Source organism: Hippopotamus amphibius, chromosome 13 (genome assembly GCF_030028045.1).
Source record: "Hippopotamus amphibius kiboko isolate mHipAmp2 chromosome 13, mHipAmp2.hap2, whole genome shotgun sequence".
Taxonomy (NCBI): domain Eukaryota; kingdom Metazoa; phylum Chordata; class Mammalia; order Artiodactyla; family Hippopotamidae; genus Hippopotamus; species Hippopotamus amphibius.
This window is the reverse complement of record NC_080198.1, coordinates 50,468,829-50,484,679: the sequence shown is the minus strand read 5'-3', so window position 1 is coordinate 50,484,679 and position 15,851 is coordinate 50,468,829. Positions and strand designations below refer to the sequence as shown.

Here is a 15,851-nt window from a genome sequence, read left to right as displayed (position 1 = left end):
CTAAACACCATTTACTGAGTAATTTATGCTTTCCTCATTCAATACAGCTGTGCCACTTTTATCATGTACTACCTTCATACCTAGAATCTCTGCACTTCCTTTTGTGTTCCAAGGATGTGCTTGCCTAGTGCTTCATGAGCACTACCCAAAAGCAAGAAAAATGAAGCACAAAACACAGATAAATAATATGGATAACCAACCTCAAACTTTTAAGGTTGATGGACATAAAAAACAAATTCTGAATAGCTTTGGGAATGTATGTTTAAGCTCTGATTACGATTAAGCTTTGCAGTTTTCTCTTACTTCCAAAAGGCTTTGACTTCTTGGTAAGGGAAAAGAAGTAGGAGAAAGAGAATGGAGAAGCTGGGTACAAGACCAAACTCCCTTGGTAACCAGCAGGTGGGTGTGGCAGTAGTGCAGAACTTTGAAAAAATTCTATAGGCAACAGAGGGAAAAGTAGAAACAAAATATTTTAGATACCTCAGAACTACACTCCAAGGATGGAATCATATAAAATATATGGACTATCCTTAACTAGCAAGAATGAAATAGACATGATAAAGATATCACCATCATGAATCACTGAAATTGATGATGGTTCACTGGTTCCCTGAGAGCAGGAAGAAAGTGTTGTACAATTTCCCACAGTTAGCGGTCTTACCTAGTGATGCATAGGAACCTGGGTTGAGGGCACCTGCTCCTAACCTCCCGCTTCGCACAGACTGCCCAGCAGCATGGTGTGCCTTGGCACCAGCAGCCGCATTCACATCAATGTCACTTCGTGAACGCTGTAGGCTTCCTGGAAGGGAACTGACTTTGCTGCTGCCTGCTGATACTATGAAAAACAAAGCAGAGGTAACCTATGTTATTTCAATCACTGCAAACGGCAAAAAAATGATATAAACTTGAAACCTCCATGAGGTAATCCATGATGACAAATGGTCAAAAAGGAAATAGTGGCCAAATAGATATTAGAAAGTATGTTATAGTATTTTAAAATCAGAATGCCTCAGTTTCAATGTTGTCACAACTAAAGCTTCTTGGACAATTTTCTCAGTATTTCTCTGCCTCATTTTCCCTTCCATAAAATGGGAAAAATAACTATACTTTGTAAAATTCACAGGACTGTTTTATAGATGAAAAGATTATGTTTATGACTGATTCATGAAAATGAAGCACTGTACAAGATAATAGATGGTGGCGGGCTATTTTTAACTGTAAGAATAATGCAAGTTGAACTAGTCTGGGAATAGGATAATTCAGAAAATAATGCAGGTTCTGCCACTCTCAGGCAATGCAAATTAAGTCATTAAATTTCTGGTCTTTAGTTTTTCAGTTTTAAGGAGTTATGACTCATTAATAGGCTGTGAAATCAACTGAGTGGGTCATGACAGCATTTTAAAGACATGAAACACAATAGAAAACAGAGCATATCACAAGTAAGGGTAAGCAGGCTTCCTGGAACTTCAGATTATACTATATGTGTATACTTACATACAATATACTACACAGTATATGTATATTGTATGTATATATTTATATACACTACACTGTATATATTATATGTAGTATATGTATATGGCATAGAAACACAGGTAAAGTGTATATGTGTGGTATTTACTATGTAAAATGATTTTCTCACTGTAGGTCATATTAAAACAGTTTAAAAGCTACTGCTTTTAACTGCTTAGCTTTTAAACTGTTCTAATGTGCTTTTAAAACCTTTAAAGTATAATTTTATAAATGTTTTAAACTTTTAAACTCTTGATGTGACCCAGAGTGAGAATACCTTTTTACATAGTAACTTTCACACTATTTATAAAGTCACTTTTACTTTATTCAGTAAAATATGCTCTGACTCTTACTTAAAAAGCCAATTTACCTCTTCCAGCAACAGCTGATGGGTTTGCTGTAGACCATTTAGAAGAAAAAGGACGACTGTAAGGTAAAAAGAAACACTTTTAGTAAGAAGACATAATTTATCACTCCTCTGACACTATTAATGAAATAACATTGAGCTTTCTGAAGAGTCGAGAAGTACTTCTGATTTCAATTTTCCTTTTACAAATCACTTTAGAATAGTTGTTGTCATGTATCAATGGTATCTAAGTTAGCTGTGAAGCAAAAATGAAATAACAACCATTGAATAAAGACTGTAAGCTCTACAGAAACAGGGACCAGGCTGCTGTTGTTGACTCTGGTCCTCAGTACACATTACCACAGAGAACTCAAAAAGAGCACTCTCTAAGACTGGTATTCTGAGATATTTTACACAGAAGAAGAGCGAGGTAGTATTATTACTAGTACACAGGGAATTCAGTATAACCAAAGCCTCTCTCACCTAAGTCATAATGGTTGTGGCCTATGGCAACTCGTACAGTTACCCTGCAGGTATAACACCATCTACAGCAGTGCTATTATTACTACGTGGGGCAACAGAAACAAAGCTAAGGACTGCTGCTGAGGATAACATGTACGATCAGAAAGCAAAACAGCTAGAATCATCTCAAAGAATCCACTGCCTCCTTTAACATCTTTTTTGATTATTTAATTACTATGGTACTCTGCAGCCCATAAATATCTAAGTATACAAGAGGATCTGGAAATTATATCTATCTATCTATCTATCTGCTTGTGGGATTTTTAGTTCCCCGACTAGGGACTGAACCCAGGCCCTCCGCAGTGAGAACACAGAGTCCTAACCACTGGACCACCAGGGAATTCCCTGTCTACAAATTTTAAAGGTAAGGGGGAGAGGTTAATGTCAGGGTATATATATATATTTAATATTTATTTATTTTTCACTGCACTGGGTCTTAGTTGCAGCACGTGGGATCTTCCATTGTGGCACGTGGGCTCTCCAGTTGTGGCTCACGTGCTCAGTAGTTGCGGTGCGCGGGCTTAGTTAACCCGCAGCATGTGGGATCTTAGTTTCCCGACCAAGGATCGAACCTGCATCCCCTGCATTCTTAATCACTGGACACCCAGGGAAGTCCTAAAAAATATTCTATAAGTTATTATTATCATATGGTAAATTTGGTAGCTGGTTATTAAACCCACTATTATATTATTTTTATAACTATCCCCTAAAATTGTTACTCTAATAGGTTGAGGCAGACCACTTCAAGTCCACAGATTTTAAAGTTGTTTATGTTTAAAGATGTTCTACTAGAGTAAGATAAAATATCTTGTTGATATCCTTGCTACTCAAAGTATGGTCCATAGACAAAAAGCATTGACATTACCCAGGAGCGTGTTAAAAAATGCAAAACCTCAGGTCCCGTCCCAGACTTACTGAATCAGATTCAGCATTTTTTTTAGCTCTTTATTGCAGTATAATTGCTCACAGATTCTGCATTTTAACATAATCTTCAGGTGATTCATATACACTTTAAAGTTTGAGTATAGTAAATAAAAGTACAGGGAAAAAAGCAACAAAGCTCATTTGAGGTGAAGGATTTATCACAAATTTACACAGAAGTTTAAATACGTAATTATTCCTAAAATAATTATTTTTTAAAATCAAATCATATCTGTTTTTACTCCAAAAATGTTTAAGTCACTGAACTCTTATTTAGGACAGTACTCACAAGACCCTGAGTGCTTCCTTGAATTTTGCCCCCAGGTGCTTTCCTTGCCCACCCTTCTCCCAGTTCTGCACCAGAGAGCTGCAAAGGCAACCAGCAATCTTTGTGGGGTAAAGGTCCTGAAGAAATACGAATTAAAGGGAGGTAAGCTGACATTCTATGAGCTGCCCTTCTCTGGGGAAATCTTCAGATACTTGTGGCCACTGCTAGGGACCTTAGCAATCTCATAGGGTTAGAAAAACAGAAAACAGGGGTAAGCCTGCCAAGGCAGCAAGGGTTTGAGGTAGCCAACATAATGATGAGAGTGGAGTTACAGAGAAGTGAGTCAGACACCAGATAATTCTGCCCCCTTAAGAGATTTGTTGAAATCTTAAACTATGCAAGAAGCGAGGAAAGAAAGTGGAGTTTTTACCAGTACACAGTACTGTGTAAGAATTCTGAAGATGACTTCTGAATCTCTCTTATAATTCTTCCATTACAGTGCCCTAAAAATGGGATACTTACTATACTGACTATTTTCGGGGTATTAAGTATACAAATTAGCGCTTTCCAATCTTTTTCACAGACTTGAATATATTCTAACAAAATATGTTTGAACATATGCAAACAAAACTTGAATCCCTAAACTCTTTACCTAATGAGAAGTTATACAAGTATGTAATCCAACCCCCGAGAAAAGGACCAAAGAAAATAAGCACATTCAGTCATCATTCTTTCAAAAAGGCTTTAAGTGAAAGCAATCAACCATCCAACTTAAGGAACTTTGTGGCACTGGAGAGAGGACGAAATCAGTAATTATTATCTATATAACCTTACTTGAGGCTTTCTTGTGAGCTAGATGAGGACCTGTCGGATTGTGGAAGAGATGCTACACTGCCAGAACTCTTTAAGTAAGTTTGAAGACTCTTCTGATAAGACGGCTCAAGGGAATTATACAGTGTTTCAGCTTCACCGGGAAAGTGGTTTCTAAGACCCATATATGTCCTGTAAAACAAAGGAATGGACAACAAAAAGAGGAAAAAAAGCCCTTAAAGTAATAGCTTTGCATGATTAGACATTAACCATAAAAGGTGTACATTCAGGAAGAACAAAGGTTTTTAAACCCACAGGTTTTTAATACACCCACAATGTGCCAAGCAAATACTTTCTAAATTTAACACATTTTGGTAGAAAGACTGCAAGCTTTTGAGAAAAGGAGATATCAGTTCAAAACTTGACTGTAATTCTTACGGTCAAACAATACATTATAGACTTACTTTCTTGCCTCTACTCTGGCCTCAGCATCAGCATCATGAATTCCCTTCTTAATAGTTTCAACCAAGACAGCTGCATGTCTATAAAATAAAACACCTTTAGATCCATGTGTAAAACTATGTATTTCACCATAAATGATACCGCCTATATATTACTCATCAGTCACAAAGGGGCAAGGGAGATAAAAAGACAGTACACAATAATAAATCTAAGATTGCAAGATTTCCTAATAATCCACTCCATACATTTCATTCATGTATGGTTTCCTTCTGACAAGTCAAACATTATAAACCTGAACAAAATTATTTTTACATGGAGTCCTGAATTAAAAAAAAACCTTTTGTGTGGTTCCTCTACCTACCAATGTAGAAAATTATCTGTTAATAGTACGATCGGTTATACTCTAACTAAGCTGAATAGCAGCTTCCACAAAAGAACTTAAAGAAAACTTGGAATTATATTATGCCTGCAGTAAACAACAAATTCTATTTTTAAAAAATGGGTTGTGAATAGATTTAATGATTTCCATGAGAATGGAAAATAAGCAACATGTTCAACATCAATGCATGTATATCCCAAGCTTCAAACCTGAAACTAATGAGAAATGCAGTCATGCAAACAGCCAGTGACCAACATTTTCCTCTTGTTCATCTCAGAGCTTCACTAGATTAGACACTGCCCAGTATATACTTGACCAACAACACCTCTGACAGCTGGTGTGAAGAAACTTTCCAACAAATCTCTCTCACCTCTTTTTTTTTTTTTTTCAATGGCTGCACCATGAGGCTTGTGGGATCTTAGTTCCCCGACCAGGGATTGAACCTGGGCCCTGGCAGTGAAAGCGCCAAGTCCTAACCACTGCACCGCCAGGGAATTCTCTCACTTTTTAATCTCTTTCCTCTGAAAGGAAGTGCCTTTCTTCTCTCTATCTTAAATCATTCACTACCTGATTAACTACAGCTCAGGAAACCTATCTCACGTGATGGGATACATTTTAAAATATTTACCCAATTTAACCTAGAATATCTCATATAACCCATTTACCAAGAGACGCTCACTCACACAACAAAGAAGAAAATCATAGCTGCAATGGATAAGAGGAGCACCACAGCTTTAAGGGAAAATCAGTGCAAATAATTTTAAAGCAAAATGAGCAATAATGCAAAACCAGTACCATCTATTTCTAAAGAACTGGTGACAATGGGGAGCGGAGGGTGGTGGGAGAGGAAGAGTCGATGCGTACCTTTCCAATGAGTGAGTCTGCCACTCCTGTAACAATAAGTCTAAAAATTCAAATGAACGCCTGAAAAATAAAGTTATAAGCAAATGTTATAACATTAAATTGTCATATTAATTTATAACAACGTTAATTAACACTTTCTTCTATAATACTGCACTTTGCCACCTAATTAAAGACATGTTTTTAGGCATCTTTACTGTCAAATACTTAACTTATTTTAAGGCTCCAACTATTCCTATGCTTAATAGTTCAAAAAAGACCTTAAGGGTTCCCCATAATTTTAACTTAAAATATTTGTTAAATATAAAATTTAATTTAAAAGATACTTATCAAACATCTACTGTGCACTAGAAACTAAAGACATACAATGGTGACCAAGAAAGCTGTGACGGATCTTCCATTTTTACATTTGTTTCCTTAAATATATATGTGTATGATTCTTGAAATCAAGTATTTGGTGTTTTCTCCTAAGCCCTCTAGTTCTCAACTGTCTCATTTCTTTTTTCCTTCAGATCTTTATTGGAGTATAATTGCTTTACAATGTTGTGCCACTTTCCGCTGTACAACAAAGTGAATCAGCTGTATTTATACATATATATCCCCATATCCCCTCCCTCTTGATCCTCCCTCCCTCCCTCCCCCACCCCTCTAGGTCATCACCAATCATTGAGTTGATCTCCCTGTGCTCTGCAGCAGCTTCCCATTAGCTATCTATTTTACATTTGGTAGAGTATATATGCCAGTGCTACTCTCTCACTTCGTCCCAGCTTCTCCCCCTGCCACCAACCTGTGTCCTCAAGTCCGTTCTCTATGGCTATGTCTTTGTTCTTGCCCTGCCACTGGGTTCATCAGTATCATTTTTTTTTAGATTCCACATATATGCATTAGCATATGGTATTTTTCTCTTTCTGACTTACTTCACTCTGTCTGACAGACTCTGGGTCCATCTACCTCACTATAAATAACGCACTTTCGTTCCTTTTCATGGCTGACCAATATTCCATTGTACATATGTGCCACATCTTCTTTACCCATTCATTTGTTGTTGGGCATTTAGGTTGCTTCCTTTTCCTGGCTATTGTAAATAGTGCTGCAATGAACACTGTGGTACATGTATCTTTTTGAATTATGGTTTTCTCAGGGTATAGGTCCAGTAGTGGGATTGCTGGGTCATATGGTAGTTCTATTTTTAGTTTTTTAAGGAACCTCCATACTGTTCTCATAGTGACTGTATCAATTTACATTCCCACCAACAGTGCAGGAGGGTTCCTTTCTCTCCACACCCTCTTCAGCAAGCTTTTGCGCAGCAAAAGAAACCATAAACAAGACAAAAAGACAACCCTCAGAATGGGAGAAAATATTTGCCAACAAAGCAACTGACAAAGGATTAATCTCCAAAATATATAAGCAGCTTATGCAGCTCAATACCAAAAAAAAAAATCTAATCCAAAAATGGTCTGAAGACCTAAATAGACATTTCTCCAAAGAAGACATACAGATGGCCAAGAAACACATGAAAAGATGCTCAACATCACTAATTATTAGAGAAATGCAAATCAAAGCCACAATGAGGTATCACCTCACACCGGTCAGAATGGCCATCATCAAAAAAATCTAGAAACTGTCTCATTTTCGAGCTTTTGTTCTTTCTTGGCATCTGACGACACGGCTCTGCCCTGTTTGCCTTCCTTTATTAACACTTTCCCTCCACCTACCCTTACACAGGTGCTCACCTGGTTAATGCTGATCTCAGCCCACTTCCCTTTTATAGTCTTTTCTTGGGCAGTATTACCCATATCCTCAGCTCTATCAGCTGTACTTCTCACACCTAGTCCTTTATCTCCAGCACTGGTTCTTCCATTCGGCCATTAAATCAGAGTGAGAACCAGCTCACAGACATCTCTACACAGGCAGTGAGTGTCAACTCAAACACTATATACTGATACAAAATAACAAACTTAATTCTTACCCTCTCAATTCTAAGCTGGAAGCCCATATGATACAGATTAGAAAATGAGAAACATGGAGGTTAAATTAATTTGCCCAGAGTGATAGAGCTGGGCCTTAAACCCTGGCACTCTGACTCTTGAGATCAGTCTGAAACACTTGACATCACCTCCCTCAACAATATCCAATTATCAAGTCTCATTTCTATACCTGAAATCTCTTGAATTTATTTATTGAATAAAACCTCCTTCAATCAATTATCATAAAGACAGTTCTAGTTTGGACACTGCCTCTCTTACATGAGCTGTAAGAAGTTCTGCTTAATTAAGCCAATACTTTTCTTTGTCCCTTTTTAATCGCTGTTTATAGCTGAAATAAAAACTAGGATGGATGATGTTACCTTGTCACCAAAAACTGCTAATGGAACAATATCAAAATTTCTCTTCCTGACATTCAAAGCCCTCTGTACTCTGACTTCAACCTATCCCCCTTCTTCCCGAGTCAGCCTCTTTTCCTACTGAACCCTCCCACTTGTCATGTGTTCTGGCCTAAGTGGCCAGTCTGATGGCTCTGCAGCACACAGCACAGCTTTTCATCTCTGCTTGCGTTAGACCCTACTCTCTTCCCTTACAGGTACTGAATTGCTCCCCATTTTCAAGGTAATTTTCTGATGCATCCTGACTTCCTCTTCTCTGTCACAATCTTATTTCTCCAATTACCATTTTCTTCAGTTTAAGACAGAGACTGGTAAACCTTTTCTGCAAAGGGTCAGATAGTAAATATTTTAGGCAGTAAATATTTTAACCTTTGAGAAAGCAGTCTCTATTTTATATTTTTCTTCTTTCCCTCCTTTTAACCACTCTTCAAAAATGTAAAAAATAGTCTTAGCTTGTAGGCTGTACAAAACTAGACTGCTGGACAGATTTGACCAGTGGACTGCTGTTCACCGACCCCAAACATAAGAGGAAGGTAATTAACTGTCCCTAAACTCCAAATCACTTACAGGTAATAATGATATCTTGTTTTCCCTAATTTTTAAAAAATATTTATTTATTTATTTGGTTGCTCCAGGTCTTAGTTGTGGCAGGCAGACTCCTTCGTTGAGGATCGTGAGCTCCTTGGTTGTGGCATGCGAACTCTTAGTTGCAGCATGCATGTGGGATCTAATTCCCTGACCAGGGATGGAACCCCAGTCCCCAGTACTAGGAGCGTGGAGTCTTAACCACTGCGCTACCAGGGAAGTTCCTAACATTCAAAGTACTTAAATAAACACATTATCAAGCAAAAAAAGTTGTTTACAATTTTCTGAAATACCCAATGTACAAACCTTGTTTTTGCTATCTTTACTATTGGAGGGCCAAAATGGTGATATTAAGGATTGTAGAAACCATGAGGACAGAGAGAGAGACTGAGACTGACGTGTTATGGCTGCATACTCTGTGCCAGACACCGTGTTCAGTGCTGTCAGCGTGCACCTTATGTAACCCTAACAACCCACGGGGTCCACACCACTAGCCTTACTAACACACGCAGACACTGAGGTTCAGGGCAGTTAAAACAACTGCCTGAGGTAGGGCAGTCAGTCAGCCACAGCTGTAGGACTCGAGGTGAGGGCTGACTCTAGACTCCATACTCTCTGAAAACCAAACAACTAGTGGCCCAAAGAAACCAAACCCTGATAGGATAAAACTGAGAAACATGCATAATCACAATAAGCACTTTGCTCCTTTTTCCCTTTCATGACATAAGATAAAAAATTTTAAAAGGTTTCTAGAAAGCAAGAAATTGATGACAACTAATTTTTGTACCCAACTAAGAATTAAACATAATGCAATATTTGACATAAAGCTATACTATGTTTTTTCAAAACTTACCTCCTTACAGGAACTGATTTTGATGTGCAATTGCTTGTTATTAAAGGTATAAGTCTGGGTACATGAGTATGCTGGAAAAGATATTTTACAAGAGGTTGAAAAATAACTGTGTACTTTTACATCATCTCTATTTGCCTCGCATTCAAGTATTTAGCTATATTAGAACAGAACAAAAATACCATAAAATCAGATTTTGAAAGAAATTAAGACCAGTCAAAAAGTTTCCCGAAATTAAAGTAACAGTAATGATATAGTTTCAGAAGGGCAGATATGACTGCAATATTAAACAATAAAGACAAGTTAATTTTATAACTACAGAACTGTTAGGACAGTGTACTTTGGGGAGAGGGAGCACTAAGAGGGACCAGGCATGTACTGGTCTTATTTTCTGATGTACCATGGCTATTGCTGGAGAAGACAATAACTGCTATATCGTCAAAGCAGGTTATCAGAACGAATCTACACAACTACTGTGAATGTCCTTTGAAATGGTGGTTTTAACTGAACTTTCATTTTGCTGAACCACAGCGCTCTAGAATTCAGGTAAAGTGCAGTATATATAATCTTCTGATTTCTATTAATACTTCTTATGTTCTTCTTTAGTGAAGCGGACGCTAAAAAGTTCATAATAGACATAAGAATAAAATAGTAACCTAAGCATACATATTTGATGCTGTAAATCTCCTATTTTTCTTCTGAGCTAATGGTTTGGGTTGAGTTGCCTAGGAGGCAGGCTCTGAGATGGAATTTACCATTCAGGATATTAAGAAGTGCTCCTGGGATCAACACCGGTGGAAGGGAGGAGAAGGAAGCAGGAGTGAGCAGAAGAAGAAATCAATCTGTGATACAGCCCAAGGACATCTTCGCCCAAAGCCACTGGGGAGCTATGGAGCTAAAATGGCCCTTCAGAGTAGTCTCAAATTGGCCTAAGGTAGCCACAGCTCTATACTTCCACATCAATCAGTTACTGGATAAGGGCCATAACCAGGAAGCGGCAAGACCTTCAGAAAGGCAGCTCTCTGCAAGCTGAGGCAATCCTTAAAGAGGCTGGCAGCTGAAGACTGTCTCCCCACAGTGCTTCCAATATTGAGGAAACAAGTCTCTCAGTGAAGGAGAACATGAGTGGCACATCAGCGAGTGTGTCCTACAACTAAACCAAAATTAGAGGGAAAATTTTTGTCAGTTCCTACAGAGGGAAACCACCCACAGACCTGAAGTTGTTCAAGATGAGGATAATGCAACACAGTGTTGACTTGCATATTATTCAACTGTTACATTCAGCGTGGAAAGGCTCTGCGGACCCGCTCCCCTAGAGCATTCAGAAAAACCCATCCCCAAACACCACTGTGGCATTAAAGCCCAAGGAGACTCCCTCGCCACAACACGCTGCATAGGAGGTCTTGCCTAACTTCTTCCTCTTCTCTCTCATAATCTCTGCAAAACCTTACTGCTGACTGATTAACCCACATCCAACACAGTGGCAGGGATGGGGCAAGAGACCAACCTAACTATTGCTACACCACATCCAGGGGAGCTACACCAAAGGAAAATAAAAAGTGACCCTCACAATTACAGATGATGCATTCAACCAAACACCAAGTCAGAACAACTTAGAAGCAGTTCCCTGGGAAACAAACAAAATATAGAAAACAGGAAATAATGTAAAATAACAACAGCAAAACACATGATCTGTATTTTCAGTGAGATGATAGCATAGTATATCAGTAACATGAGATAAGCTCACAAAAAACGGGCAATTTGGAAACAATATATAGTGTAAACAAACATAAGGATGGCAAAATAGGTATTGTCAAGTAAGTAGCATTTAAAGGAATTTTTCCTGAGAACATATACAACTGTAAGACAGGAAACAAAAAATTATTCAAGAAATGATAAATGACAAACAGAAGCAATACATAAACGGTTCATGAAAACTAACAAATTTAAGGAAACTTCGTTCCAGTCAGAAGTCTTGCTGCACTGTGTAAAGACAGCACTAATGAAAGAGGAGCTGCTCCTAGGACTGCTGGGAGGGGGCTCCTGACACACGGACTCTTCCAGAAAACTTCCTAAGGCAGTGCTTTGTTTTGTTTGGTTAAGGAAACAATTCTGAGTGAAAAGGACATAATTCTGTGGGAAAAGAAATGTGAACCTAAAGTTCAATTTTTGAGTTCTTGTACAAGGGCAAGGAAAAGCCATTTTGAAATATGCAAAGATAAATATACAGGATAACTGACAACACACTGAAAATCAAACAAAAATTTTAAATGGGAAGTGTTTCCTAATAAAGATTGGGCAGGAATAAAGGCAGTTAAAAATGCAATGAATTTCAATTGCTGAAAATGAAAATGTCTTTGCTCAATTTAATTTAATGGTTAAGGGAAAAAATGACACAAATGAGGTAAAATATATACTTTTTAATTTAAAAAGTTGGGGAAGTAAAATTGAGGTTTTATTTTTGACAATGACAATGAATAAGAAACTTCTAAGAAAATAATGAAACAGGTAAGGAGCAAGTACAGTGAACAGAAAACAAAAAAGATACGAAAGAAAAAACACTACTTCAAGATGGTCATAGTCAAACTCTTTCACCATACATAAAATACATGAAACAAGAATTGCTAGGAAAATAAAGTTGATAAAAACTAGAATCAGAATTTGCCACATGATAAAGCAGTTTTTTAAAAAATGAGACCATAAAGAATTTGAACAATATAAACAAACTAGATTTAGTAATGAATAAGGTACTCTATAAATGAATTCCATATTGTGCAAATACTAAAAATTATCTATCTAAATTTAGGATGTACTAGGATACTAACAAAATTCAGGTTATTCAATGAAGAAGAAATTGTACAACCAAATTCTCTGATCAGAATGTCATGAAATTACAAAATGATAAGAACAACAAAAGAACCATCTGAAAATGCAAACAATGTCCTTATATAATTCAGAGAAAGTTGAAATGGAAATTACAAACGATTGAGAAATATAAAATAAAGAGAATGTGGTAAATCTAAATCACTGGATGCCAAACTCAGAAGAAAACATTATAATAAGAAAGCCTTATAATATTACACAACAAAAACTATGACAAATTACCTAAGGATATACCACAAAAATCTAGGGGGAAAAAAAAGAAAAAAAAGAGGTGAGCCACAGCAAGTCAAAGAAAGGAATTAAGAAATACAAACACAGAAACTAAAGAACTAGAAAAAATTAAAGAACCCCATTGGTACCAATAAAACAAACTTGAAGCATATAAAAAATCCATAACAATACCTCTAGCAAGTATTTTTTTTTAAAGAACATATAATAATATAAGAAAAAATGGGAATATAACCACAGTGGAAAAAACTTTTTCTTTAATTAACACTATACAACCTCATGCCAGAGTCTTAAAATCTATATGAAATAGGTATTCTGAGAAAACACAAATAACCAAAAATACTTCAAAAAGAGATGCAAGAACACCCAGCCTAAACCATTAGAAATGTTATTAGATAACTTCGAGAGTCAGCAGACCCTAATAACAAAATGTTGAACAGGAAAATTACAGAAAATTCTACAAAAGACTCATATTAAACAAATACCAAAATCTTAAGTTAGCCAACTGCATCTAGCAGTATCATAATGTACAATGGCCAAGCAGAATGTACAGTGGATAAATGAGAGACAATCATTTCTAAAGATATTAAAGGGATATTTGACAAGATCACACATCTATTACTGACCAAAATTTAGAAAAATATAAACAGGAGGAAATTCTCATAACCCAACACAGAGTATCCAGAAACTCATCCCAGACATCATATTTAAAGTATTCTCATTAAACTCAAGGATAAAACAAAGATTTCAATAATTTCCACTAGTTGAACACTGTTATAAAGGCGCCACATTTAGTGAAGCTTAAAAAACAGTAAAACAGAAAGAAAATGAACATTTTCATTGATAGATTCATAGATTTCTTCAGAGGCACCAGATTTTATTGCTGCAAAAAACCCTCTGGTACAGCAGTATTAGAAAGAAACGTCATTTAACAGGAGCGAACAAACTGATCAAAGAAACTGAAAAGGCATTTAAAAAACAGACCCATATATTTCTGGAAATTCACTACATGAAAACAGTGGTATTTTAAGAAAAGACTGAACTGTAATTCACTACATGCCACTGGGTCAACTGGTTTTGTATTTGGGGGAAAATAAAGTTAGATACCTGTTTCACACAGAAATAAAATCGACTTAGATCTAAACCTAAGAAACAAAATCATAAAAGTTTTAAACTATTTTTATAATTGAGAAATGGGTAAGGCTGTTTTAACTGTAACAAAAGCCACAAAAGGAGCATTGTCTCAAAGCAAAAAAATTCCAAATTTCTATATATAACAAACAATAGCTTAAACAGTATTTGAAGAATTGACAAACTGGTAGAAAACATTTACAACACAGAAATGATATACAGTTGTTCTTCAGGGTCCATGGGGCAGCTCCAGGACCCTGTGAGGGCCCCAAATGCACGGGTGCTCAAGGCCCCATGTAAAATGGTGCGGTATTTGCGTAGAGCCTGCACACTGTAAGTTACCTCTAGATCCCTTATTAGAGCTAATACAATGTAAATGATATGTCAATACTTGTAATTATTGGAAATGTTATGTAAATAGATGCCAGAAGGAGACAAATTCAAGTTCTGCTTTTTGGAACTCTCTGGGAATTTTTTCCCCCAAAATACTTTTGGTCTGAGGTTGGCTGAATCCATGGATGCAGAACCCATGGAAAAGGAGGGCCAACTGTTCTTAGAACATATAAAAAAGGCCTTAGAAATAAGTGAGAAAAAATGTACAAACTATAAACTGGCAATCCACAGAAAAACTATTAAAGGAAAAAAAAATACCTTATATCTCTAATAATCCAAGGTATGCAAAGTAGAATATGAAATAATATTTCAATTATTAAATTTTTAAAAACTTTAAGATACTGATAATACACAATGTTGGTAAAGGGTGGAGAAAAAAACTTCATAAACTTAAGGGAGAAGAATGGTGAGGACAATTTAGTTACATCCTTTAACAGAGAACTGATTTAGACATTAAAAAGGATTATACATATGGACAAGGGAAGCTGCCCAAGTACATGAAGTTTAATAAGCAAACGTAAAAAAACATTATTTTTACATGTATGTAAAATATAAATGCTACATTTGCCTTTTGTAGTAAATATAGTTTGTATAGGCAGAGAACAGAAGTTTGGAAAAGTACATACTGAATGGCTAGAGTGGTTAGTTGCAGAAGAGCAGAATACAAGTGGGGACCTTCAAGATGTGGATGATGAGGAATATTAAGAATTTGCCTGTCATCTTTTTACCACTGCCTGTAACACTTTTACTGTTTTACATTTGCCTGTTACTACCTGTATCATGATTACAGACACACACACACACTTTCTCTCTCTCTCTCTCTCACACATACATGCATATTGTCTATCATATTCTGTATGCAAGCAGGTTTACTTTGTAATCTTCTGTACTATTTAAATGTTCAACAATAACTATATTACTTTTATTATCAGAAAAATAATTCAAAAGTAACTTTCCCTTGGAGTTTCAAAAAATACCAATGATTTATTTAAGTACATTGAAAGAGAGAGACATACAGACAGAGAGACGAACAGAGAGAAAGATAGAAAATAAGAAAAGAGAAGAAAGAAAAGAAAGGAAAAGAACCTACCCGAATTATGAATCTGATTGCTGCACATCCAGAAGTTGCCATAACTTTTGCACTATTGGGGACGAGATTAAAGAGTGTAGGTACAATGGCTTCAGCGCCATGATCAAACTTGTTTCCCAAAACTGTTGAAAGATGACTATAAAGGAAGACAAAAAAAATGTTTTTTAAAAAAGTTTAATATTAAATATAGGTAGGACCATATAATTTGAAAATATTCTTTTACTAAA

General features: G+C 36.5%; 1 protein-coding gene across 14 annotated transcripts in view; it reads right to left on the bottom strand.

Moving 5' to 3' along the window:
• CLASP2 (cytoplasmic linker associated protein 2) overlaps positions 1 to 15,851 on the bottom strand; it is a 155,602-nt gene that overhangs the window by 71,067 nt on the left and 68,684 nt on the right. For all 14 annotated transcript variants that reach the window (XM_057704441.1, XM_057704442.1, XM_057704446.1 and 11 more), the window contains 7 exons: positions 15,625 to 15,760; positions 9,903 to 9,973; positions 6,085 to 6,144; positions 4,844 to 4,921; positions 4,404 to 4,571; positions 1,883 to 1,938; positions 662 to 835 (listed from right to left, as the gene is read on the bottom strand). In XM_057704441.1, the coding sequence (XP_057560424.1) occupies positions 662 to 835; positions 1,883 to 1,938; positions 4,404 to 4,571; positions 4,844 to 4,921; positions 6,085 to 6,144; positions 9,903 to 9,973; positions 15,625 to 15,760 (743 nt within the window). The remainder of the gene's footprint in view (positions 1 to 661; positions 836 to 1,882; positions 1,939 to 4,403; positions 4,572 to 4,843; positions 4,922 to 6,084; positions 6,145 to 9,902; positions 9,974 to 15,624; positions 15,761 to 15,851) is intronic.